The sequence below is a fragment of the Anarrhichthys ocellatus genome, unplaced genomic scaffold, assembly GCF_004355925.1.
Source record: "Anarrhichthys ocellatus isolate YVR2014 unplaced genomic scaffold, GSC_Weel_1.0 scaffold1, whole genome shotgun sequence".
Classification (NCBI taxonomy): domain Eukaryota; kingdom Metazoa; phylum Chordata; class Actinopteri; order Perciformes; family Anarhichadidae; genus Anarrhichthys; species Anarrhichthys ocellatus.
This window is the reverse complement of record NW_022280031.1, coordinates 14,628,249-14,656,137: the sequence shown is the minus strand read 5'-3', so window position 1 is coordinate 14,656,137 and position 27,889 is coordinate 14,628,249. Positions and strand designations below refer to the sequence as shown.

The 27,889-nt window shown below is 42.4% G+C and overlaps 1 protein-coding gene across 11 annotated transcripts in view; it reads left to right on the top strand.

Moving 5' to 3' along the window:
• Positions 1–6,897: 6,897 nt before the first annotated feature.
• Positions 6,898–27,889, top strand: part of itpr1b (inositol 1,4,5-trisphosphate receptor, type 1b) — an 85,069-nt gene continuing 64,077 nt past the window's right edge. For 6 of the 11 annotated variants that reach the window (XM_031853053.1, XM_031853047.1, XM_031853002.1 and 3 more), the window contains exons 1-17: positions 6,898–7,117; positions 8,402–8,515; positions 11,649–11,719; positions 19,863–19,978; positions 20,149–20,235; positions 20,981–21,139; positions 22,242–22,340; positions 22,453–22,536; positions 22,845–22,991; positions 23,226–23,330; positions 23,549–23,593; positions 23,707–23,736; positions 24,330–24,484; positions 27,037–27,136; positions 27,218–27,378; positions 27,474–27,615; positions 27,713–27,871. In XM_031853053.1, coding sequence (XP_031708913.1) covers positions 8,424–8,515; positions 11,649–11,719; positions 19,863–19,978; positions 20,149–20,235; positions 20,981–21,139; positions 22,242–22,340; positions 22,453–22,536; positions 22,845–22,991; positions 23,226–23,330; positions 23,549–23,593; positions 23,707–23,736; positions 24,330–24,484; positions 27,037–27,136; positions 27,218–27,378; positions 27,474–27,615; positions 27,713–27,871 — 1,752 coding nt within the window. In that variant the 5' untranslated portion in view covers positions 6,898–7,117; positions 8,402–8,423. The other 5 variants (XM_031853061.1, XM_031853030.1, XM_031852996.1 and 2 more) reach the window with 3 other exon arrangements.

Below are 27,889 nucleotides of genomic sequence, written 5' to 3'. Positions count from 1 at the left end.
CGGGGGTATTTTTAAATATAGAAACAGACTTTATTCCCAAATGTCAAAAGGAGGAGCGAAGGTGTCCCACTTCAGTGTGACCATTCTGAAACCAGGACTTGCTCTGCTCAATCTGCCCCGTTTCTAGTCTAGACCTGCTTTCATCTTATTAATATCCACATCTGGGTTAATGAGGATGGAGACCGTGTTTCATCCAGAAATGGGACCAGTGCTGCAGCCACACTGGGCCTGAGAGAGACCCAGTGGTGGGAGAGGGGGGAGGGAGGGAGGTAGGGGGAGATGGAAGCCCTCTGCCGATCGGAGACTACTGTCAAGTTGATTTTTTTTGTGTCAACCAGTGTGGAGCAACCCGCGCAGGTTGTTGTTATTTTGACCTACATTATTTCCTCTACAAGGGTTACCTGAGGATGTCTTTTTTTCAAAATGGGCTGTTCTTTGTACAGGATCTGATCTACACTCACTTAAACAACTCAATTGAAAGGAATAGTTTGCAGAGAGTCCGATGATGAGACTGATCCCACACTGAAGTTTGGACAAGCATTAAAACGATGATACAATCTGAGAGAGCGAGAACAGCAGTAGAACATATACTGTATATATGAATGTTGGCCTTGGGGAAAACTAGACCAACACCCGGGCATTTCTCAAACCAGAGTATAGAAATGTAAAGAAGGTTCTGGGTCAGGGTTTCTCTCTCCACCATCGTCTGAAGTCCTGAGTGCAGTGGTTTGGCATTCTAACCTCTACCACCAATACATCCGATATATAATTGGGACAACATCCTTTCAATGTGTGGCCTCAATTTTGTTGTGCCTTTTGTGACAAACGAGATTCCACCGTCCTGCTACGAGCATAAGAAATGCATCAACTCGTGTCAACAGTGAGTCAGACGTCCCTGGGATCCCTATGGCAACCGGCGATGCGCACAGGAGGTGATTTTGGACGGCAGCGGTTGGTTCGGAGGTGCAACGAAGGCTGTTCTCAAATCCCCGACTGTTGGAAGAGCCGGGCTGCAAATGAATGGCTCCTATCCAGGATGGTCACCTAGCAACCACCAGTTAATCACACACACACACCCCGAACCCCGCTATACGCAGCCCCTCCGTACAAGAACAAACACGGCAATGATGCCTCACAGTGCAGGAGCACCGTGTTTCGAGAGAGCAGACCGTGGGTCTTGCATCTCAGAAAATGAGTCCTGGTGGTGGGTTCAACTGGTTTTGGAAAATAGGAAACACCCAGAAAATATTGCAACATGGTGTTTCATGCAAAAGTGAGGAAAAAGATCAAATGTTTTAATTCAGTCCTTTAAAAGGACCTCGTTGAGTTTTGGTCATTGCGAACTCAGAACTCATTGGCTCTGGGTCTAACAGCGATTTAGCCTCTGTGGGCAAAGGCCGATATTTCCACCATGTTTGTAGTTTTACTGCTTGAGGTCTCATTCCACTGGCTCTTGTTAGGTTGCCTCATGATGATGCGTTTAAAGGCATATTTCTTTTGGAGAGTTGGATGAGAAGATTGATACCGCTCTCACGTCTGTTGGTCAAATTCGAGGCTGTGGCAGTCCATTTGTTCAGAAATAGAGCACCTCTCTGATGAGGGAGCAGATGTCCTTGCCTTGAATCCTTCAGCCAAGTCGAGAAAGAAAGGAAACAAACGGCAGCTATCTGCTGGGCCTCAGCTGGCAAAAGCATTTTAAAGTCCAATTTGACTTTGTTGTGAATGTATGAAATGTGTTTTTGAACCATTGGGTGCTTGCTGTTTTCAATGATCTGTTCCTGTTTCTGTTGTTTTGAATAGACATGAACAGATTAAACAGCGCGTATTGAATTAGTCTTTGAACCTTTAGTTAAGTCGCTCAGTAGCCACAAATGACTTAAAGTGACACTCACCAACATAGATCTGATTTGTTTTAACTGAAACCTGTCCATGTTCCGAGTGGAGCAGGTTGTATTTTGCAGCTTCACTTCAGTGTTAGAGGAAGGGGATGCCAATGGGTTTTTTTTTAAACTGGCTCCTCCCATCACAGATGTTTAGTTATATTTGGCCCAGGACACCTGCAGCAGGCTTAGCAGGAAGTTCTGGGGCCCGAGAAGCACCCACTTCCACAGCTGCCCTCACCACTGATTAGACCTACACACACACACACACACACTCTTCATGCATATGTTAACACAATACATTTACAGCACACTTATTCTTAACTAAGCAGTTTTGAAATGCACATTAGCAGATGTAAATAAAAGGGAAACACAGGTAAGAATGAGTATAAGATATTATTTTCTTTAAAAACCTGGTAATGATAGCTTCCATTATAACCACCAGATAACAAAATATCCAATCATTGTGAACCACTGCTGTCACAATCCTACCTCAAATGATCCCGCTGAGTCTGCATGCTCGGTGGAGCACATCAATGCACTTGACAATGGTGATGCAATCGTTTGAGACACTTACTGTGTATATCACCACGTGTTGATCACGCTTCGTGTTTAAACCTCGTGCAGAAAGCTTGCTGACAAACAGTCCATCCCAAGCTGTGACAATCCCCTTACCAGTCCTGTCTCACCTTTGAAGCATCCAGTACTAGGCTTTGTTTTCATTCGGGAAATGTGCAGTGTGACGTTGTTTAATTATATTATTTTATTTTTTAAGTTACTGTTATGTGAAGGAGGTACATTTCATTCTATTAGATTTGTTTGATAATTAAAGGTGCAAAAAAAAGTCAATCAAGTCAAAACAATTAGTTTTTTCATGTTTTATATGTCCTATTTAATACTGGTGTGCAAAAAACTGATTTGCATAACGAGGTAGGTTATAGTGAAGTGTAGTGAAAGTGAGGACAGCCCTGCTGATCCCAATGGATTACGTGCAGTTCAAGCAGCTTACAGAACATGTTCTGCAGGCTAAATAGGTGACTTCCGACAACCGCCTGCTTGGATGTCGCTCTCCTTCAGCGGATTAGCTCAAACAGGAAAGTCTACTAGTATCTGTCTCCACAAATAAAAAATCAGGCAGATAATCCCCCCCCCCCCCCCCGCCATTTGTGTATGGTTTGGCATATTGATTAAGCCGTAACCAAGGGGATGCGTTGGAGTGATCCTCCTGTCGGTGGTGCACAGTGCTCGTGAAGAGGGGACCAGCCTGTTGTCAGAGCCTGACAGAAAATGAATATCTGAAAACATGCACACACTGTCAAATGTCACCATTAACACGGTTATTATCAATGAACTTCTTCACGCAAAGTGGCATACAACTTGTTCTTCCTACACTGGAAACAAGTTCTACTGCAAAACCACGGGACCTAATTAGAGTATCTGCAGCTGGTCTAATCAGACTGTTTCCATTGGGAATATGCAGGCCATTACACCAGCATAATTGTCTTTTATTTTTAGTGAGGTGGCTGTTCCAATACCTGTTGTCTTGCAGACAAGTTGAAGAACACAAAAAGCCTTCATTGTTTGTTTATCTCGTCGCCGATGTGTTCAGCTGTAGGCTCTCTTGCTCAGCGGTTGCCTGTGGTCTGCAAAAGAACAAGATAACTGTGGCAACACTTGTGCCGTGGTCTGAGGAAACTGATGTATGGTAAACTGCCTCGAGCTTTGACTGACCCGGCCCTCCTGGGAGGTGATCTACGGTCTGCGTAGACGTCACAGGCTCAAACAGGGCTGGCAGAGAGAGAGAGAGAGAGGATAATAGACTTTTGTTTGTAAGCCTTGACTCATTGTTCCAGTTGTCGGAGCTCCAATAATAGAGCTTAAATTGTCAAATGGAACAACCTGAACAGAATATATGTGGATATCAGCTGAAAGATATTCCACATTGAACTAGAAATCGCTAATAAGTCATTATCTGTGGCGCTCGCCCCCAGCGGCATCATGTCTTCAGTGGTTCATTGTCCCAGATCCAGAGCAGCAGTTTGAGGCCACCATGTTGTTTGTAGAGTTACAGAGCCCTCCATCTCTCCTTTTAACAAAGTCATATGGGCTCTGTTATGAAATGGAGATTTAATATTCCATGCAAAGAGGAACAAGGAGAACACAGGAGACACTTTGTTCCTGATGTATGCTCTTGACATTTCTGATGAATGCCCGGATTAGATGGCCCACACAGACGACTTTCAGAGCCTCAGACAAGAAAACCACCAGCCATTGTGCCCACTCATCGCCGCTCTGGGAAGGCCTGGATCTGCACACGAGAATACTCGCTCTAACACATGCACAGCGGCGAATCTCGCAATCTGTGCACCCACGCGGATTGGCCGCTGCATTTTGTCGTCCCTCCGCCGCTGGTGCATTTCCGAGCATTCACTCGTTTGTTAGTCGTGCCTTGGTTCTGTTCAGAAAGACTGGCCCTTTGCCTTTAATAAGTCAACCGGCCTTTTCATGACCCTTATGGTATTTTCGAGAAGAAGAAAAAACAACAATCTGTCGAAGGCCATGCATTGTGTTGGGGAAGCCTTCTGGCAGCAGACGAGCTCTCCGCGTTCATTAAAGGCGCTATAACCTTTATGACCCAAAACACTTGGAGAAAAAAAGAAAGCGTTGTTGTTTATCATGCTACAAATCAAACCATAGCTGCAATCCACAGACACAGCAGCAGTTGTGTCCAGTTTTATGTATGTATACAAACCACGTTTCTTTGTTTGTTGCTCTGTGGTGGAATGGTAGCCAGTCGTCTGTACACTGTATCCATGACAACTGAGTACTCAGTGATCTGCATTCAACTTCACTTAATGTCAAATTTATCCAAAGCCTGGAAATACTTTCAGAGGAGTAACAGGTTATTCTCGTAGACGTTGTGATGTTGTGACTTCCACGCCATCGCATTTAGACACAGCGTCGGAGAACAATGCTCTGAGTCGAAGCACTTTTCCCTCATTCTTCCTTTCATGTTGATAACGACTCAACAAAGGGAGCTTAGGCTATTTCTTTTACTTAAGTGGATTTGAATGCTCTTTTGACATCATTTGTTTACAGATTGCACAAACCTTGAGAGGCTGGCACTACAGAGACTCGCATGAATAATACATCTTTTTTTTCCATCATATCAGAGCCAGGGCTTTAAGTCAACGCCGGGAATGTAGCACATTATAGTGGTTTTTTTTCGAGGGGGGGGGGCTCAGACCACAACATGGCAATCTGCAACCATTTACATCTCAAAGACCTCTCTGTGCCCGATGAGTAGCAGATGTGCATGTGGAAAGAGAGGAGAAGCACTTTTATGGTAATGAAAACTTGTGTAGCCCCACTTACTCCACTCTTATCGTCCCTCTAGATTCTGTAGCTAAGAAACCAAATGAACAGCTCATCAATGGGTTTGGTTAATGTCACTGAGCCCATTTTAGGGATGAAAGTGCTCTCTCTCTCTTCCTGTACCTCTCTCTCTTTCTCAATCAGGTTGCAATTAGGAATGATTAGGAATAATTAAGCTTTTACACATTTTCAAATGCAAGCGTTGTGTGTGCAGGCTTTCGTGGAGAAACTGGAGGTGAGCCTCTTCCTTTGTTTGTAGAATAATTACTACGGGATTACTGTGAGGCCAGTCATCTAATGCACATGGTAAGTTATTTATGAGTTCAGTATCGCACAATGATAATTCAGAATATTTCAGCACACCAGTGTGTTCCAATTCTAGTAGCTGAAAATGTCCCCGTGGGATTTTAATGGGTCAACTGCAAATAAACCAGATCACTCAAAGCTGTGAGGTTGAGGTTTCCAAAGTTTACGTTACAAACTTGGAAACCCGGTGGTCCGTTAGCAAAACCATCTTTAAGATGGTAAAAAACAAACATGGACTCAACTAAACTAACAGGCCTGTCCTCGTCACAAACCTGCAAATCTGACCGCCGTTGGTCGAGTCAGTGTTTGTGACAGGACGCTGCACACACAACCGATGTCTTTATCTCACGTCCTTTCACACTTTGACACGCACAGCATGAGCCCCTCTTTGTAACGTCAGTATATGTGTGCTTCTGTTTTTGACATTATATACGCAAAGTAATGCAGACATTAACCCAAAAACCCTTTAGTCACATGGATTTGATCAGTCAGAGACATGCTCACTACAGTCCACAACATGTGACGCACCTCAAGGAGCTGGTGGTAGACATGATGTTCACAATCTAACGGAGCAGGAGGTTTCTATCCTATTGTTGACAGCCACTATGCTCTGAACTCAGGCACAGTGGTGCTTTGATGTATGCTATCTTCCGCAGGCTAACATGGTCACAATGACATGTTGACGTGATGTTTCGCAGAGATGATGTTTACCATCTTAGTTTGTGTGTTTACCACAACATGGTGCGGTACTGATTTCCATTTTGCACGTATTTGGCCATAAACCAGACCAAACTTTGAACTGATGATGGCATAGGGGGAAAGATCACCTCAGTCAATCAATCTAGGAGATGTAGAGATATTTCACAGAATCAATGGAACCAATGTTGGGGTAGCACCTTAGACAGTGGGACTCATCCTCTGGGGAGCATGAATATCTGTACATAATTTCGTGGCAATCCATAGTTGTCAAAATCAGTACACCACTATGGTTATTGTTATTACTGGTTATGACTATTACTATTTTTATCATTATACTAGTTATTCACCTGAGAAAAACAAAACGTAATTTATATTGTATGATGTGTTTTATTGAGATATGCGCTCTGCTAGGGATGAATAAAATAGGCTAATTTAATTAAATTTAATTGAATAAGGCCACCAGTCTCTCCTCCTAAAAAAGGTGGTAAATGATAAAATAAAACAAATTTGGTTCAATCAAGTTGGAGTATCATTTAAGAGCGCTGCATGTGAAAGGGGTTTAAAATTCCTACAAAACGACATTACCCAGAGAGCTCTGCCGCTGCAATATAAATAGTAACGAAAGGGGGCGTTTCCACAGTGACATGTGGAGGAGGTAAGAAGCGGATTGTTGCCGAGGACGCATTCAGCTGTCAGAGATAACGCCGCTCAGCCTGCTCTTGTACCTGGAGTTTCACCACCATGGACTTAACCGAGGATAGCGCTGTGGAAATTATCCTGTGCTGACCCACTTCTTCACGCGTCTCTCTCTCTCTCTCTCTCTCTCTGTCGTTGACGCCTCCTTTCGTTTCTGCCAGGTAAAAGTCCTCATCCGTCTGTAGTTTTCCAGCTCGAGCGTTGTTCATTTTGTCATCTGAAGCTGTGAGCATCCCTTGTCAAGGAAGTAGCCCACGCGCTCATTTGTTGCTGTTGTTTTGCTGCAGCTCGGTGAGGTGTCTTGTCATTTAGTTTAGCTGAGCTGAAGTGTGTGTGTCTCTCTCACAATGTGTCTCTCTCTGTGTGTGTGTGTGTGTGTGTCCCATTTGGCATCTCAGAAAAACCAGTTAAAGTGTGTCACAAGACGTTCACATCACTTTAAATGTCGTGGCAATGAGCTCTAATTGAACACAAATACACACTGTGTGTCGCAGTGGTGTGGGACTCCTCAATCTGGGTAAATATGACCTTCAACTTCACGCGGACCAATCGATATCATTTCAAAATAGACGTCTATGCAATGACACATGTCATATGTTGTGCTTTCCTCCTGGCAAGACGTGTTTGTTTGTTGTTACAATGTTGCACACTGAACGTTTATGCTTAAAACTAAGGTTAAATTGAGCGTTTGAGTGTTTTTTATCATTGTCAACCGAGAAAGAAAAAGAAAAAACACATTGCTCCCTTAACTTCATTAAGTGCATTCTTTTATACATGTTTATATTCTCTCTACCTGGACACAGACTGAAGAAAGGTGACCTACATTTGAGATTGCTGCCACACAGCTAACATTAGCACAGAGAAACTTAAGCTTAGTTTTCTTGCCAGGTGTTTTTTCATTGTTTCAGTCCTAATATGTATATGCGTTGTGTTTTACGCAAATGTGTCCAAATTGAATAAGCTGAGCAGTGTATCACCTCTACCACTGTGTCATGGTATTTGTCTTATAAATGTAGGCTATGCTTTAAAAGGACCGATCGCATACTAATTAAAAACACAGGCCACATCCATAGAAGAACAAAGATTAGCTTTATAGTTTATGACTAATGATATTATTTGAATGTTATTTCTCTTCTTGCATATTGTCACTCATGATCTTACAGTAGGTGGTGCTCCAAAGATGGCAAAAAATAAAGAAATTCCACCTTGGATCGATCACAAACTCTAACAGAAGCAAAGTCCGTGTCTTAACAGTAACGATAGATCCCCGAGATGATCATAACAGATGCTGTTTACAAATTCATTTCAACTTAATCAGCGATTCACAACCTGTGTGTGCAGCAACATGGAGCTGCAAGATGCATTAGTATTTTTTGAGTGATGGATTATTTTAGTTATCACTGGTTCGACCGCTCTAAAGACCTTTTGCTGTCAATCTTTTTCAGGTGTAATCTACCCTGAGGAGCCATGTCGGACAAGATGTCCAGTTTCCTCCATATTGGGGACGTTTGTTCCCTGTATGCAGAGGGCTCCACCAATGGATTTATCAGCACTTTAGGGTGAGTCTGCCTGGTTTTGTGTTTCTCTACCTCCCTGCTGCAGGATTCAGGTGAGCTGGATTATATTGCCTTTCTGTGCAGAATACACAACGATCAAACGGCACAGGCTACAGAATAAACACAGTTACTCACGTAGCGATCCATATGATTGCTGTTATTGAGTTGATCGGGGAGTGTAATGGATGGATTTGATGCCCCTGTTTGGTTGGTGGCAGTTACTGTCAACAGAAGAGTGACCCGTTTGTTCCTCTACAGTTTATGGTGAATAATAAGTGATTTCAGTGAAACAAAGGGAAGTTTTACTAACAGTTAAACTAGAGTGGGAAATGAAGGATTGCCTTTAAACACAGAGCCACCTCCTCAACATGTATCTGGTCTGAGCCCTCTCTCGACTCAAGCTTATTTTGACCACATGAATAATGACACATTCAATGCATATGAATAATTCATATCATATGCATTACATGTGTTGTGTATATTTCACTTCTGTCTTCCTGGGAGATTGATTCCTCCTCCTCTGTTGTTTTTCCTCCCTGTTAAAGTTTTTTTTGTTTGTTTTTAGTTTTTCCTGTTCTAATGCGATGGTCCTGGGACAGAGGATGTCGTATGCTGTACAGATTGCATTAATATAGATTAAAAAAAGAAATTGAAATGAAAGGCCGAGCCAATTTGCAGCTGCTGTAATTTGTCCCATTTAATTTAAAAATAACATTCTTGTGTAAGAAGCTCACATTTAACACAGATGACGGCACCATATACGCATGTCTTGTAAAATAGCTTGTTTTGTAATCCCATGTGGGATGGGGTCAGATGTTTGACACAGAAGTAGAAAATAACTTAACTACTTCTGTGCCACAGAAGAAGAAATGGAAGCTTTTACAGATGAACCTTGATTCTTCAACTTTAAAGTTAATGAGGCCCACGTATACATGTACTTCTTGCAATTGCGGCCCGCTAATAAATAGGAAGGTTCAATGTAGTCAAATGTCTGTTTTCCCTTAATCTGATGGTTTTGTCTCATCTATCAATACGGAGCAGAAAACTATGTAGATGTCTTAAGAACACGGTTATCTTATTTGAGAAGTGGTGGATCCTGCTCAAGTCGTTGCTCTCCTTCTTTTACTTCCTCAGTATTCTGAGTCTACTCTCCTCTTGCTACATGCTGACCACCGTTTACTCTGGTACGGGACTTCTTCCCTCCTCCCTAATTGTAGCCAACGAGTTAAGCGCACATCTCATTATGAGCAAATTGAGCAAACATTGACATGCTATTAAAAGTCGCAGTAAAAACAGAAAGGTGAAAGAAGATAATAGAGGAGAGAGAGAGATCAGACTAGACTATCTGACAGCATATCTGACAAGTTGGGCTCCGTCTCTTTCCTCTCTTCTTCTGTCCTTCGTTTGTGTTTCTTCTCCCGAGGTGAAAATGATCATCACAGCCTTTTGTGTTGTCCCTCTACAATCTTCCTCCTCTTGCCCTGTCACTCTTCTACTTGCCTTCCCACCGCAGGCCGCGTAGAGCCCTCCTCCTTCTCGTCAGCTCTCCGAAATCTCTCTGTCTCTCTCTCTCTCTCTCTCTCGGCCCGGCGCTGTGCGTCATCCGCCATGGCAACAAATGTGCGCGCATGCTTTGATGAATGCAACCATGACAGAGCTCGTTTGTCAAATTTCCCATCAAGCGTTGTTATGCCTAGTAATCACCCCCCCACACCTTCCACCCCACACACCGCTGCTGTGAGCGCTCGCCGTTAAAGAGAAGAGCTTAGAGGACGCGGCTATAAATAGCCTCGTTGTATTAGGTGTTTCTTGAGCTGTCGGCACAACGGATGTGACCTCTGAGAGCTCCGCAGCCACCTGGACCACTGCTGGCTCAGGGAGGATGGCACCCAACGTCCTCTTGATGCTGAGGAGATGGGACACGGCCGCGATGCCGTATCCCAGAATGCAACGGGAGGTTTCTTCTTCTTGACCTTGGATACAGATGAGCCTTTAGACTCATGTTCTTTTTGGACCTCGGCCAAGCATTGTGATCAAGGCTCCTCATTGCTACAGAGGAGCTCTCACACCATGTGCTCTCTTCCTTCATCTTCAGTGCTCCTGCAGTGCAGAGTGTATACTGCATGATCTATAAAAAGATGCAACTGACTGGACTGACTACAGCCTCCTACGGAATATTATTACATGTGCTGCTCTACTATCTGCTAATATTCCCATGGGGGTTCCCCAGATGATGTATGATGGAGCTATTCATTTAAAAAACATGTTTTACCAACATATTTAGGATATTATTGGAAAAATTAGGTGGCACAATGGCGCTAAGGTAGATTATGATGAGGTAGCGCTGTTGTTGGTACTAGTGCTGTGTACTGGCGATACGATATGTATCATGATAGAGGGGTCATGATTAAAAAAAAAAAAATGATATATTGCGATACTGTAAGCAAGGCAATATATTACGCCTTGCTATTAATATTCAAGTGTTATAATCATTATTTTCTTACACCCCTAACAGGTAAAGTGCCAGTCCAGAAATCGTTATGCTCATCCTCTCGGTCCTTGATTTACATCTTCTCCCATCATGCATGCTTCCTTTCGTAACCTTTAAGATATTAATTCCTGGAAGAAATGCAGAGGGAACCTGTTAATCCTGCTCCGTTTATTTGAAGCGACAGAAAGCCTTAGTTTTCATACGGTGGTTTGTACTCTTTCATTGGGTTGCAGAGATGTTGACAGTTTAGTTTAACACTTTGAACTCATGTCTTGGAGAGTTATTTCCAAACTCTTAGAGGGAATGTCCAATCAGCGCTCATGGTGAATGTAGTCCACTGAAGAAATAAATTCCCCAGTGCGTGCTATATTGACCAAGAAAGCTCCTGCTTTTTAACGAAATATGTCTTAATGCTGCTATTCATGTGCTACGAATGAGCTGACATTCTCATTAAACTAAGCAGCTTCTATGTTCAGTTGGACTTGACTTGGCAGGAAAAAAAGCAGGTGTTAGTAATCCTGTTAATAATGGCTTTGTTTCTGAAGCTCAATAGCTTACTTCCACTGTCTTTATTAAAAAGTTTATAATGTTAAGTCTATTAAAGTTGCATGTGATTGACTCATCTCAATGATGGCTGTGTTCCAGGCTTGTGGATGACCGCTGTGTGGTGCAACCAGACACGGGCGACCTCAACAACCCCCCCAAGAAATTCAGAGGTAAGGCCTCAAAATCACTTGAGCTTCTCACTTAATGATATTTCAATAAAGACAGTATTTATGACAGTCTAAGTGTTTTATATTAAACATTATTTAAGGTCTCCATCAAGTGTCTGCTTCATGATTCCCAACCGTTTCTGGCCTATTGCAACAAAGACACTTTTGAAATGCATATTTTAAATCTCGGTGATGTTCTTCTTGTTAGATAAAGATGAGACAGATCTAGTTAAGCGACATTTTCTCATATAGAAACCCAATAAAACCCTTTAGTGCATCAGTATTTGATAAATCAAGGCTATATACAGGGTCACCGGCTAGGATGGGACAGGCACTGGCTTGTGCCGGAGTTTTCAGTATGCAGTTGTGTGCTTTTGTTTTGTTTACTTTAATGTGGCTGCACATGTTGTAGATGATTGCGTTACTTTTTGATTTGAGTGTTTGTTTGGATGATTCTCTGTTAGGGGGGGGTTTAGAACATGTGTGTTGCAGGAGTATATATTCTGTTATAATTATCTCCTTATATATTGGTTTCTGGTGCTGTTAGAGCTGCACTAAAAAGTGATAATTGAGTTGGAGGCTGTGCTGGCTAAGATCCCCTTTTAGACCACATATTCATGGTGCTTCACTGCATTGGAAATAAAGTCATGTTTTGTGTTCCTGACACCTTGTGGAGATGGTTATGGTTATATTTGCAAATGATCTTTTAGTAAGCATGTTTGAAAAAGGGTTTGACTGTAGATCACGTGGGAAGAAGGGGCCTCAGAAGACATTTGGCACACATCAGACAGGATGGATGGACACAATTCTGTCTCCGTCATCGATCACTAGAGAAACGGGTGATCGGGTGACGACGGGTGTAGCTAATGTAGAAGCCACTAAGTGTTTGAAATTGGCTGCCACTTCCGAGCAAATACATTTCTAGTTTTGGCCGGTTTTCGAAGGACGACTTTGGTTAATTAGTTGAGAGTGAAATGACACAAATGCCAAAGTCATTTCCATCAACAGTGGAACGGTGCTGCGTCCAAACTGATTGAATTCAATCGATCTTTTGTATACATGGTAAGCCTGCAGAATTTTATTAAATGTATCATAATTTATGCTTTCTTGAGTGTCGTCTATGAATGAGTATAACAGAGAAGAGGATTCTACATACAAAGACTTTGTGTTTTGTGTGTATTTTACCAAAACATAGATCTATAGATACATTTGAACATAGTAACATTTAACACTTAAAAAGGCCAAAAAAAGAGAGTGATTTAGAAGAGAAGTCCTTTTACATAGTTGGTAAATATCAGTGGGATGTATTTCAAAACTCCACGTAGTCCCTTCTTGAGAAATTGCTCTAAACTCTATTTATATAAATTCTATTTAAATGGCTCCGTCAGAATGAGTCTGTAATAACAAATGAACGGAATTATAAATATCAATTATCATTACTGCCCTGTATTGCAATGCAATTGTAAAACATTGCTAATGTGTTTACTGTACAGTTTTAGATTACGGCTCACAGTGAACCGAAGATATTTGTAGATTGAGTTTGTCTCGTCGAGGAGGATTCTGTTTGGTAACAGCCTGGTATCCACCACATGTTGTGCTTTTGTTTGTAGTTTCAGGCAGAGTGCCAGGCGTTTCAGAGTTGAGCATCAGGTCCATGACGGCAATATGCCATTACATCTTAACATCTAATAACGGGCTCGAACCTGACAGCGTGAACATTTGCACAGATCAGCTAGCAGCTACGTGGCTAAAAATACGAAAACCAGGTGCAGTTCGGTTGTTGGTTTGCTTCAGCTCTCCTTTAAACTACCGAACTCCACGATAAGCATGTATTGTATTTAGTATGGACTGATTAGAAGAATGGCTTGGTGAAGTAGGGTGATTTTCTCATTGACTTCTATACAATCAGACTTAATCAGCGGTGGGCCGTGCATTTTATACCTGGGCCTTCTGTGCTGTCCTACTGAGCTACGGTTATTTGTTTCTATTGGTGTAATAATACACGTATTCATATTAAACCGTAAACTGTTCCCTACTGATTCAAACAGAGAATCAAATGTCCAAATAACCCCGCGATGACGGGATGCTTCGTCATTAACGGACGGTCGCCGGCCGGCGTTCGGTGTACACCGGAGCTCCGTTTCCCTGCGAACGTGTTCGTTGATCTCTAGATCCACTCCAGTCTCTCCAATGGCGTCCTCAGGTTAGCATAGCATAGCTCCAAACACCAAGATACTCAGTTAAAATGAAACGCATTCCCAGCCATAAAATGTGCAACGCAGTCAGCCAGGAACACCGTTCATACAAATCCTTTTCCTGGCTGAGTCAGCCATTGAGTGTTAAAAAAAACAAAGCTAGGTTAAAAAAAAATAATAATCTACACCAAGCAAAATGTAAAAAATGTTGTAATTTCTTCCATATCTTTCAATTTGAACTCTTACTACTCCGACTAAGCTTTGCCAGTTTAAGTTTCGTTTCACAATAGTTAGTGCTCGCCCACTGACCAATCACAGCACACGCTGCACCTCACTGCAGAGCTGCACCTGGAAACTGAGCTGCATATAATGCTGATGTACTTGTAGGCCAGCTAGCAGGCTCTGGCACGTCAAAGAATACGCCCAACATGTCAAACTAAAGATCTGATTGGTTGAATACTATGACAGTCAACAATATTGTCCCCATTCACTTAAACTGCACATGGATGCACTTGAGTCTGCAGGCCTGGGTCTCTGTTCTTACCTAGAGACACAGAGGTGAAATCTGATTGGATGAAAGCTCTACTTAAAACAAGCTGCACTGGAAGCAGAGCAACTGAGGAAGACAGTAGCTGTGCATTGAGAAAATAAGATAATGGGAAAATATGTTTATAAATTATAATACATGTAGTGTAGTGTATTTAAGAAAAATTATTCAATTATAAAATAGCTATAACTTTGTGATTCTGTCTAGGCCAGCAGAGAAGGCCTTGCAGGCCCCGACGGCCCACCACTGGACTTAATGTTGTACGGTACAATTCACGGTATGATCTTCAAGCCACGACCTGGGTGCTCACACTCTAAGGGTAAAATAGAAAATACAATGACCTGTCGGCCCTTGCAGACCATTCTCGCTCATGACAATTGTCAATAAAGATTTGAAAACTAGGTAGGTGGGTAGAAGTTGGTTTGCCAGCGGAGGTCTGTGACACAATAGTGCTAGTATGACCTAAAATGCATATCTCTGTATAATTTTGAAGCACAAACGGTAATGGTTAATATCACAGTATTTGTTTTTCCTAAAAAGTCAATATAACTGCCTCTGAAGGGGAAGAAATCACAGGTATGGTATAACGTCAACCATACCTTTTATTTAGTTATTGTGATCTATGGTTGTTATTTTCAGAAAACACACAATTCAAATGAATATGAAAAAAATGATTGTGCTACTTGAACAAAAAATCTAGTATTTCTAAGTTTCATTTATGTTCTATAAGATGCTTAGAGCGAGTGTTAGAAAGTTAAACATGTCATAATTCACTCTTTAAATTCTATTTAATATTGCTGTGAAAACATCTTCAAACAATTCTATTTATTTAACTTTATCGCCAAAGATCTCATGATAGCGTTATAATTTACCTTTGCCCTATACTTTTTACTAAGTAGAGATTCGGTCAACACAACTTCTGTTAGCTGTTTAGCTCCGCGCTGTCGACAGAAGATCCAGTCACAGTGATCACTCAGAGCAGCTCGCATGGAAATCGGGCCATGATTGGTCCTCGCTCTCCTCTGTTTTAAGATACCTGTTCTACACAGGGACCACTCAAGACAGACATGTAGTGATGGATGATGAATGTCCCATGTACTGCATAAACAGACACTGCCTTAACAGAGGTGAAGGAGGATGATAGCAGGAGTGATGGAATAAAATTAAACCTTTTATGGAAAAGTTTCAACTGTTTTTGAGTCTGTAGAAAAAAATTCCTGAATTATATGGTACATGTTGATGCTGCGTTTTGTGTTTTTGTAGTGTTTTTATTGGATCACATCACATTCTTGGGTATTTTAATGAATACATGTTTCAATGTTGTCTAATATTGTCTAGTAGTACAGCCTCAACACAAACCACAGACTGTAGCGCATCGCAGTACATCGCTGGTCGCTCCATACACATCTGGAATTGGTTGTTTATCAGAACAGCTGTTGTGTTGATTGGTCTGTTGTGACAGTATGTCAGTGTGTGTCTTTTTCATATGATTTTGCGGTTCTGGTGAATGCGCGCTGCTCGTCGGGTCACAGCAGGTGCGGAGTATGGCCGTTCATCAGAAGTGGGATTATTACGCATGGATTTTTATAGAACGAGGCAACGCTCACGTGGCTGCCAGACCAGAAGTCAACGCTTGATCAGGGCATGACCGATACAGGTGTAAACGTTATTTTCAACAATCTTAGTGATTTCATTCCCTAAAATGAGAAGCATTTCTTTGTTCAGTCAAATTGTTTTTTCTTTACTAAGCCAACAAATGAAATCAAGAGCAAAAGAAAAGGTAATTTAAAGCGCACTCTACTGCAAACAGGGGCCATGTTAGGTTTCAAGAGTGTAATTTTCATATCCACTTGGTGCAAAGCGTCTGATCATGCCACTAAACTTAAAAACCAACAAGAGCGGATTGTTCTTTAAATACACATACGATAAGATAAACATGACCTCCTGGTCTGAGCCGTTTAGCTGTAACTCAAATCCTGATCTTTTTATCTGATTGATCCAAGTGATTCTATTTTCTCTGTCTGATGAAATGTTTCTGCTGAAATCGAGATATGGATTCAATACTAAGACAAATTAATGACGTAAGGCCTAATGATTCTTAAATCTGAATTTAATTTAATTTTAAGAAATTGACTTTGATATCTTACACCTTGTGGATGTAATTTGTTTCTTTGCACTGCTCATTGGGATTTTAAAGACTATTCCCCACTAGACATCCAAGATGATTAATAAAAAAATGTTTTTGACTGATGCACCTGTGTGCCAGTTTAAGCACAGCTAATTTCTACTGAACCTCTGTGAGGAACAGCTGACTGATTTTACCAGTGACAGAACAGCACTGATCAGCATTAAAGGTACCAAACAATAGAGGCCCCCTTCCTGTAAATCCACTTTTTCTTGACTTAGGTTCCAGATGTTAGTTGCTATTTAATGCCCTGGATTTCTATATCATGTATTCTCTACTACGATCTATGCTCGACGGGTACAAATGCAAACTATTTCTCACTGTCCTCTGCTGCCAGCTGCACTGGCTCTGTGCACACAGAGGCCTACGCACCAGCTCTCCCTACCAGGACCAGTTCTATAGATCGGATGAACAGTAGATAGATTATGCCTCTCCTGTTTGGGGATGCAATGAAACAGCTTCACTTGTCCGTTTCTAACTGAGCTATTCAAATCATATTCAAAGCAGAGTAACCCATGGCCAGGCAAAAGCAAAAGTAGAACCTGTCGGATATGAAACTGCAAATAATTAAAAATGCATGGTGTCACATATTGCACTGTTTCTATTATTGCTTTTAATAATTATTATGATTATAAAAAGCAGTTTTATTTAATAGCATAGTTTTCATGTTATTATGGCGCATTTAGAAATGTAGAATTAAACAGATGTGAGGAAATGTCTAACTGGTTGCAATCTCACCTCTCTTATAACAGAAGCAAAGTGCACCCTTGTTGATTATTAATAGCACACTTAAGCAAGAAAGTGTATCGCAGGGAGCTGTAGCGCCGCATATTACACCTTACTTGAGTGTGTGTGTGTGTGTGTGTGTGTGGTTGCTTCCCTTTTTTATGGCTGCACACAAAGCTCTGAGAGATCAAGTGAGACTGAACATGCAGGAGATCTCTGTGTGCTCCAAATCATCACTTTGTGTGTAGTAATATTACTGTGTTGTGTTTTTTTTTTTTCATGGCGTGTCGCACCCCTGAGCGACCACATGTGCAGCTCTTGGACGATAACGATCGGTGGCCGATCAATAGCAGCATCCCTACTGTCTAGAGTTACCAAGATGTTGTTTCTTGTAAAAGATATTGTTGCCGAGTTTTTCAAAGCTGTGTTGTATTAGGGTGGTGGCAGAAAGCTCACAGACGGATCTCTCAAAATGTGAACAAATAAAACCAAAACGATCGTCATGGCTAGATACCATCGCATACAAACATCATTTCTCTTTGTGAAGCAACCCTTCATTTATTAGGTGTTTGAGCTACACTAACTGTACCTAACAAATCAATAAAAAGATTTGATGAGATTTGTCATAGATTAAACTAAACTTAATTGTGGCATCACTCAGAAATACCGCTCCAGCATCTGCCCATTATTAAGTGAAAATGGCTAAACAGAATACAAAGGGTTGAACCTATTAATTCTTCTCAGCTAGCGGGTTCTTCTGGAGGACACAACTTACTAAACATACAGGGCACTTAAAAAAAAAAAAAGAAGCTCTACTAAATACTTTGTTCAGAATATGTGAGTTTCATCTCTGCAATTCCTTGTTGATGAAGTTATATTTGCAGACTTCTACAACGTAAAATGAAATGAACGCAGACGACAGAACTACATTTTTCACATACGTCCCAGTTTATTTTCTTCTTTGCGCCATAACCTCAATTACTCGTCCCGGTCAGACAGATGTTCTCCCAGTGCCCCGTTTTCTACATTGGTCCTTGGCCTCCTCTCTGCCCGTCCTCCACCTCATGGTCCATGACGGCTAACCACTCGAGACACTTATGTTGGCCGCATTTCGAACGGAGGCAGCCACAGTGGCTATTTTTACTCATCGGCTCCCCTGTACCGGTTAGCATAAAGCTATACTGTATGTGCTTGAAGAGACTGTCTACTAATTAATGACACCGTTTTAACATTTTCATATTCTGTGTTGTGATTTCTAGTAGTTCTGTCTTTTCAATAAAGTGTTTTCTTCCAGTTTGAACAGAGGATGCAGAGCTACGCAACGAGGACAAATTAGCAAATTCAAGTTTGTTTCCAACATTATATTATTGTTGGTCTCTATACTAGCAAGTAAACTAGTATAAAGACTAGTTTCTGTCTGAAAGCATCAACAGTGATAATTAGATGACCCAGCAGCTGTCCTGCTTAATCCTCAAAGCTTTGGTTCTTCAAACTTCATCAGAGATGTTGCCATCTTATCTTCTATTATCTCTCCATTTATTTGGTGTTAAATCATTGATAAGGAAAAATAACGAGTTCAGTTGCAGCATGAATGGCCCCTCATTGGCCTCGATGGACAGAAGCTGCTAGGTGGTCCAAATATTTGCCCTTTGACAGTCCAACTCCTTGGCCCCCCAAAGAGCAGACGCCTGCTCTGCCCAGCAGGTAGTCCATCCCGATGCCCTTTGACGGCCACATCACCAGATCTGAACCATTTCATTGCCAATTTCTACATCATAGGGTCGAGTAGAACGATGTATTTCACACTGTTTTTAGTCAGAAGGAAGAACAATAGGGTCCCAAATTTAAATGGTTCATCCTATCGGGAGCATGAAAATGCTCAGTAAATGTCAGTGCAATACCTCCATTAGATTTTGATATTTCTTGTGTAGAGGTGGACATTTTTTGTTTGGTAGTGCCCATGAGGAAGACATGGACTTAATCTCCACAGCAAATTTCATGGCAACATGAACAGTGGTTGTCAAGACTGGCGGACCAGTCTAGAGGGACAAAATTGTTATAATTCCTACCTGTAATATAGATTTGAAGTAAATCCTGTAGAACCCCAGGAGAATATGACCCAGTACCATTTGTCCAGATAGTAATGAGTCGGTTATTTGTACTATTCTAAAAAGTAAATGGGGTCTGACTGGTTCCAACGTATCTAATCTTGGTGTTAGAATTTGTGCAGGATGAGTCACACATACTTTAAATTGTTCAGTGTGGCCTGCTGTGACAGATGACTTGGCTGTGAATGCCAAAGTGTTAATGTGGAGCGCTAAAGTACTGTGAAGATACATTTACTAATATTACCAGTGGACCAATTCCCCAAAATGCTGCTGTTGTCTCTTTTTTATGATAACGTCAGGCAGTCTGCTATTTTGTCAAGAAGAACTAATACTAAGTGATGACGTTTGACTCTTGACCCCTCTCTTCCTGTCTTCTTTCCCGTAGACTGCCTTTTCAAACTGTGCCCTATGAACAGATACTCCGCACAGAAACAGTTCTGGAAGGCGGCAAAGCCTGGCGGCAACAGCACCACTGACACAGTCCTCCTCACTAAACTTCACGTAAGTGTCCTCTTCACCTTAGTTCGACTTTTTCGTCATGGTGAAAAGAATGTATTAGTGACACAAAGCTACAGCCTTGTATTCATGTGAAATGTATATGCGGCATCACTCCTTCCAGATATAGTAGTGACCGCCGTCTGTTTCCCCGTCTTCCCTGCTCTGTGTTCTAGCATGCTGCTGACCTGGAGAAGAAGCAGAACGAGTCTGAAAACCGCAAGCTGCTGGGATCAGTCATCCAGTATGGAAATGTCATTCAGGTGTGTTCAGGAACCTGCGAGATAAGGCGCTTTGGTTAAACAGCTCTGCAGCAACTAGATATGACGATGTGTGCCCGGTAATACTGACTATAGAGAGGAGTTTTAAAGGGGAGCTACAATGTTGTCAGTTGTAATGTCTTATCGGGCCTCGCTCGTTGCACAGGAGTGGTTATCACACAGGTATGAGCTCATCAGAAACCAAGAATGGTCATGCATTCCTGCCCAGTGACACATGCGAGACGGTACATTCTGTACAGGGTGGAATGTCCCAGTTCTAGTAATAATGACCACTAATCGGCTCCTGGTTAGTCAACTAGCTAACACGGAGAGGTGCGGTTGGCACTTTGCATCGAGGCCTCGTCGGGTCTACTCTGCGGTGCGAACTCACCGGTTCTAACACAATACGTCACGCTGTAGGATTAAGTTGGGCTTTTAGCTAAGTCTGCTGTGGGCTCAAAAACTACACAGAGCTTATATGATTCCGGTCGGTAGTAGATTACTTTTGACAGGGTGGGAACTGTTTAAATTGGCGAACCAACAGAGGTCATGAGAAGCATTTAAGGATAAGGGATTTCAAGTAGTAAGAAATGTAGAAACCAAACGGTTCCAGAGATGCATATTTTCAGTGTTCCCTTGGCACCAGCTGTGTCAGACTGACATCTTTCTATCTCTGGTTTCCACTGTCTGCGTTATGTTTTAGATAGTAGCTTTGTGTCTTAATGCTGTTTTCTTGTTTTGCCAACAGCTGCTGCACTTGAAAAGCAATAAATACCTGACGGTGAACAAGCGACTACCTGCGCTGTTGGAGAAGAACGCCATGAGAGTGACTCTGGACTCGGCGGGAAACGAGGGCTCCTGGTTCTACATCCAGCCCTTCTACAAGCTGCGATCCCTGGGAGACAGCGTGGGTAGAGCGGGGTGTGGGATGCCAGTTAATTATGATCATTAGGGGAAATTAAGGAGGTATTTTAAGGCTGTTCACCGGGTTTGACAAAACAGAAGTCACATGAGCTCACATGAAGCGTGTTTTTATAAGACAGAATGAATTAAAGATGGAGGACAATTAGCCCATTCTGAGCACCAGGTCGGGCCACAATGCTGTCGACATAGCACGAACCACATTGACACAGTTTCTGCTAGTGGCTTATGGAATTTGAAAGGGTTAAAATGGCTATTTTGCCAATTAAGTCACACTTTATTAATCCCCTCGGGGAAATGCGCAGGGTCAATGCGCAGGGGCCAGCTCCAGTTTTGAGGCCAGTGACTTGGTCATGGTCAATGGAGAGAGACGCTAACACGCTCTGTAATGGTTTCTATTTGAGGTTCAAATGTGCATTTTCTTTTGCCATTGCTTACATCGCCTCACGTGTGCACGTTGATCGATGAGGTCACTGGACTGAAACAAGTGTTTAGATAAAACCCTCTCTCAAACGGTAATATTTTTATCAGTTGCTTACCAGCATACTGTAGATCTCTTTATATCATAAAGCGTGCACACTCAAAGGACAATAAGTTAATGATGCTTACTGTGGTTATTGAGTGATGCTCAGTGTCAGGGCTGCACCTCAATGATTCTCACCCTGGCCCCCTCATTTCACTCACAATGTGGTCCACGACTCCCCCTAGTGCTTATCTGGAGGCGTGCATAATCTCCCCGTTGGTGTGTGCTTTATGTTCACCTTGTGAAGAAAAAGGAATTGAAGAATGATGGCTGATATCTTGGGACGTGACATACTTTTGGTTTGGAAATGAAATCGAGTGCTCAGTCGCACACAGTGGCCCTCAGAGCAGCAGCTTTTTAATATTGTTTAAAGATTTTCTTTTGCACCTTTAGAGACCGAGTCTGTATTTAAGGCTGTTAATTGTCACTTGCTTTCTAGTCCATACTGCACCACGGTATCCCGTCTTGTTTCTGAGTAACGGTAACTGATTCCTCTTGATTTTGTCGAATACATCTAAACTGAAAATGCAGTGTGTTCTGTGTCTTTGTTTTTTTGCTCCTGCAGGTGGTGATTGGAGATAAAGTGGTTCTTAACCCTGTGAATGCGGGTCAGCCTCTGCATGCCAGCAGCCACCAGCTGGTTGACAACCCAGGATGCAATGAGGTCAATAAGACACAACCGCTTCATTAAAGTGGAAAAGGAAACTCGGGTTTAAAAGCCATTATTATATACTATATAATACGACATTCACACGCTCCTCTCCTCTGCCTGGCAGGTTAATTCTGTTAATTGCAACACAAGTTGGAAAGTTGTTCTGTTCATGAAATGGAGTGACAACAAGGAAACAATACTCAAAGGGGTAGGTACCTCTGGTTTTTGTGTGACATTAAATTACATTTATCAAAATTCCAAAGTACCTTTTGGGAAATGCATCTTCAAAGCCGACTCATTAGAACACATTGAACATTGTAAAACAATAAAGATAAATTTAAAAAAACAAATCATCTGCAAGAGAATAAAAACAATAATAAAACATTGACATACGTGTGAAAAATGTTACCTTTTAATCCTTTACACACTGTGCGTGTGTGTGTGTGTGTGTGTGTGTGTGTGTGTGTGTGTGTGTGTGTGTGTGTGTGCGTGTGTGTCTTTTTTTTGTAATGGCAGGGTGATGTCGTCCGGTTGTTCCATGCAGAGCAAGAGAAGTTCCTCACTTGTGACGACCACAGGAAAAAGCAGTATGTTTTCCTTCGAACTACCGGCCGGCAGTCTGCCACTTCTGCCACCAGCAGCAAAGCACTGTGGGAAGTAGAGGTTAGCACAACATAATTATTCTGCTGGATAAAAAGCCACTTCACTCTTTGGTGTCCGTCATTGTCCTTTTATTAACTAGGTAACTTAAATGCCTACTTTTATAAAAGCACAGTGCCCTTACATAACATAATGTAACAAAACATACAGTTGTTTATATAACAAGATAGCACTAATAATGCAGCATTGTAGGAATTTGACACAAGACTTATTAATTGCTTCTTTTGCCATTGCCAGGTGGTCCACCATGACCCATGTAGGGGGGGTGCAGGCTACTGGAACAGCCTGTTCAGGTTTAAACACTTGGCCACTGGGTGTTATTTGGCTGCTGAGATGGGTGAGGTGAGTGTCTGCTTCTTTACCTTTTTATCTCTGTACCCATGCATACTATTAAGTGCCTTTCATACACTGTGTTTCTAACATGGCAGCATAAAGACTAGTTTTAAACCGCAAAGTACTCTGACATCGTCTAGAGCCATGTGGTGTTAAGATAGGTAAATGAAATGCCCAGCTGCAGTGACCACAGTGTGAAAGGACTGATGCCTGAGTGTGTTTCCCAGGTGAACGCAGACTTTGAGGAGGAGAGCGCAGAGCAGCGGTCCTCGGTAAGACTCGTTCTCTTTTCCTCCCGAGTGCTTGGCAACGTCACGCTGGTTGCCTCACTTCTATTGATCGAACCCGTTTTAATTCTGTGCTGGATCTTTGCTCTCTGCTCCAGGTGGTGGACTTTACGCCCTTTAATTTCCAGGTACTGTCACAAAATCTTTACTTGGCTGCTGCAACCTAGCGCAAAAAAAGAAAAGTCATTGTCATGTCTGCACGCGCTGACTGCTGCCATCCAGCTTCTCTCTCGGCACCCTCGATCATCAAAAGCTCTTCTCATCTGGGTCGCGTGTGCCTTTAGTAGCAGTAGATCCCCACTGGGTGTCACCAAGGCATCATCTCTCAGCTGATATATGTCTCATGTGAAAATCACCATTAGGCGGCAGTGGTGTACAAACCACTCTGAACCTAACAGGGATGTTGTGTTCACCTGTAGTTCTCAACGACGTGCCAGCAAGGCCCAACAGCCTGCAGTGATGACTGAAGTGTAGCTCACTGGTTTGCTCTCCTTCAGTCAAGAGTGAGGAATCAGCTTCAGTGGCGACTAGTAGTGAAAACATGCACCCTCCTTTGCCTCATAGTGGTTCAGGATTGATAGCATGGCTTTATATACATGTAAACATCACTGCAGTTTGTATCCAGTGCGTTGCCGTCTCTCTCCGTCTCTTTTTCTCTCTCTGTCTCTCTTTCTCTCTCTGTCTCTCTTTCTCTCTCTCACTGTGTGTTTTCTCGCTCTAGCTGGATGCGGATAATGAAGCCTTACGAGGTCGTCTGCGAGCTCCGCTGGAGAAGATCATGTACACTTTGGTGCCAGTTCCCGACGGCATGGACATCTCCTCCATCTTTGAGCTGGACCCCACCACTCTGAGAGGCGGAGACTCCATGGTGCCCAGGTATAATACAGAGTACACACTCACACGCCAAGGAGAACTTCTTCTGGGGGGGTACATTCCTTTAAAATATACATTCAAATATCACAGTTGTAGAACACGACTGAAGGACATCTAAGGATACAAACATGATACCACTCGCTCTACCTACATCAACGGAATGAAAAGAAAACAACATTTGGTTTGTTTATGTAAATTGTATTTGTATTGCTGTACAAAGTATTGCTCAAGGCTGTTTAATACCAGTGTGCAAACATGCCCAGGAAGTGATACTCAATACAGAGACAATGTCAGAGAAGCTCTCAAGCAAAACCATGTTTCTGCCCTTCAGTGGAAAAAATACCATCAGGGATGTTGGAACATATGGGAGGGAAATGGGTGGAATGACAAATGATGTCAACGCCACAAGACCACAGTGATGTCAAGACTACAACAAATCAGAGCGGATGTAGTAATGATTTGACTCGTGTAAAGTTGAAGGGGAATTCGGAGCCTTCCTAGGAAGGCAGTTTCCGAGGCGATGAGTTTGTTTGCTGTTGCAACTACGAACAAGGACACTCTTTGTTATGTGTTTTGTCTGAGTTACCAACTATTTTTTTCTGGTCATTTATTGACTTGACATGGCAGAGATTGTTGCCCAATCTTTGTTTGGTTGAATCACAGATGCCAGTAAAATACAGTTAGTGGACATATCTATGTTTTTTACAGGGATCAAAAGTGTATTACCTTTGTGTGTCTTTATTGTGTATATTTTTGGCTTTTATGTAGACTTTGCCCAGTGTATAGTGAGATTAGTATTGCTTATTTTGTCTTAAGATATAATGTCACTGAAGTGGAAACTCTCTGGTCTTGTGTTTTCACACCTGTGTGTGAGTGTGAGAGAATGTCAGTGTACTGGTCACCTTTTTGGATGTTGTGATACCAGCCGAGGAGGGTAAGGAAAGTCCCCAGCTCGCCGTGGAACAGGAAACTACTGTAATCAGGTTGAGAGTAGGCATGGACCGTGCCGTGTAAGGCCGTTTGCTACGTGTCTGTGATGAAACCACAAACTAGACTCTGTGTAAACACTGCGCACATCATACGGCAGATAAATCTTTAATCGGAAATCTGCTCTTTATTCCTGGGCTAGTATTCAAATGAGTTCTACTGAGTTCTATATTTGATGTAGCAAAATATTTGACAATGTTAAAACAAAACCCTCTGTCTGTTCCTTTTTTATTCTTGTTGACATCACCATGGTACACTTGTACCCGTCACCGCTCATTGGTTAAAATTGGAGGCTCTCCACCACAGTCACATAGTCAGGTGTGTGCCGCAGGCTGCGACTCCTTGCTCCATCCAATTGTTACCGTTAGCCAGGGGGCTAATCAAACTGTAAGCCTGTTAGCTTCAGTAGGTGTTAACGTAATGCCTGCCAAGAATACGGCTACTGTCTGCTGTCTGTCCTGAAGGGCTAACAATCTTCCCACGCACACACACACACACACACACACACACACCTGCTCTTCCACACGTGCAGCAGGTATGAATGACGTAGCTGGCTCAGACTTTACTATGTGTAAAGGTTTAGTGCTTAATGGAGGGGAGATGATACTGTACAGGTCAATACTGGCTAATCTGTAATGCCACACACTTGGCTGAGAAAGCCTTCGTAAGCAGCCTCTTCCCTACCATGGAAGTCTGTTTACATACCGTGTTACTTCCGAGTAGCAAGGATAGGAACTCAGAAATGGAGCAGATCAAGTCTGTTACCGTGACGCTGTTTAAACCATGTGGAGACTTTCATCATTTTTCGTCCCAGCTGCATTGTCTTTGTTGTACTCCATGAATACAATCAATCCTGTCAAGACTTGTAGCTTTGGGACACAGAAATGTAGACATTGGTGTTTCATTACTGTTTGAAGACCAGCAGCTGGTTCAGTGGACCCAGACTCTAAACTGGGGTTTTTCAAAGTCTGCGACTGTGTGCCTTCCCTCAGAAAAAGCTCTGATAAGACGCCCCCTTGCTACCCCCTTGCTTAGTTTCGCCCAGCATGCTTATGGGATCATGATTACGTTATTTGATCCCATAGTTGCTCAATAATTTAGCCAAAATAGCCTAATATTGCTGTTTGACATAATTCAGAATACACCAAATATGTAAAAAAAGTGTCTGTCCTAAGGTGTTTATTAGTTTCTGACTCTGGGGAATCTGGGAAAAACAGTAACATTTCCCAAAAGTATTATACCTCTTCAACCAAATCCCACACATTTAGGCTATTCTATATGATCTTATTTTGAAAGCTGATTAGGAAGGACCTAATATTTTATCACTTCCATTCCCTGAGGTTCCCCTGAAAAAACCCAATATCAACCCTACAATGGAGGTACCCTTCTTCATGAGCCTGTTTAACCTCCTTAAATTGTGTTCTGACTAGTATCACGCAAACACACGTGTAAATGGTGCTAAGACAATGCTCTGATAAGAACAACTAAAGTTCTCACTAAAGAACTACATAGATTCTTGTCCATCCTGGTCATCGTCTCAGACAATTTCCTCTGTCACTCTGTTGTAGGAGCTCCTATGTCAGGCTAAGACACTTGTGCACCAACACGTGGGTTCACAGCACCAACAACCCCATCGACAAAGAGGAGGAGAAACCTGTTATGTTACGGGTGAGTAGTTGTCATGCGGAGGAGAAGACGCACGGCTGAGGTTTCCTGAACGGATTTACTAAAAACATCTGAACTTTCCAGATTGGAACATCTGGAGTAAAAGAGGACAAGGAAGCCTTTGCCATCGTACCAGTGCCGCCAACAGAAGTGCGTGATTTAGACTTTGCCAACGATGCGAGTAAAGTGTTGGCGTCCATCGCTGGCAAGCTTGAAAAGGGCACCATTACACAAAATGAAAGAAGGTACAGTGGTGTTGCTATGTGTTTATCCGTAAATATTTAACTTTTGTCTGTAAAGTTTTACTGTTTGTGTTTGACTTTTTATGTACACTCTTCAGGTTTGTGACCAAGCTCCTGGAGGATCTAGTTTTCTTTGTGGTGGACATCCCCAACAGTGGGCAGGATGTTTTGGAGATCATGGTTAACAAACCCAACAGAGAAAGACAGAAGCTCATGAGAGAGCAGAACATCCTGAAGCAGGTTGGCCTTAAACCTCAAAGACTGTAACTGCACTGATTTGAGTGAGTGTATGATTAACTACATTTCTGGGTATTAAAATTCTCCGTTTCCATTTCAGATTTTCAAACTTCTCCAAGCCCCGTTCACAGACAGCGGCGATGGTCCCATGCTGCGCCTGGAGGAGCTTGGAGACCAGCGCCACGCTCCGTTCCGACATATTTGCAGGCTGTGCTACAGGGTGTTGCGGCATTCCCAGCAGGATTACAGGAAGAACCAGGCAGGTGGACTCAACAAC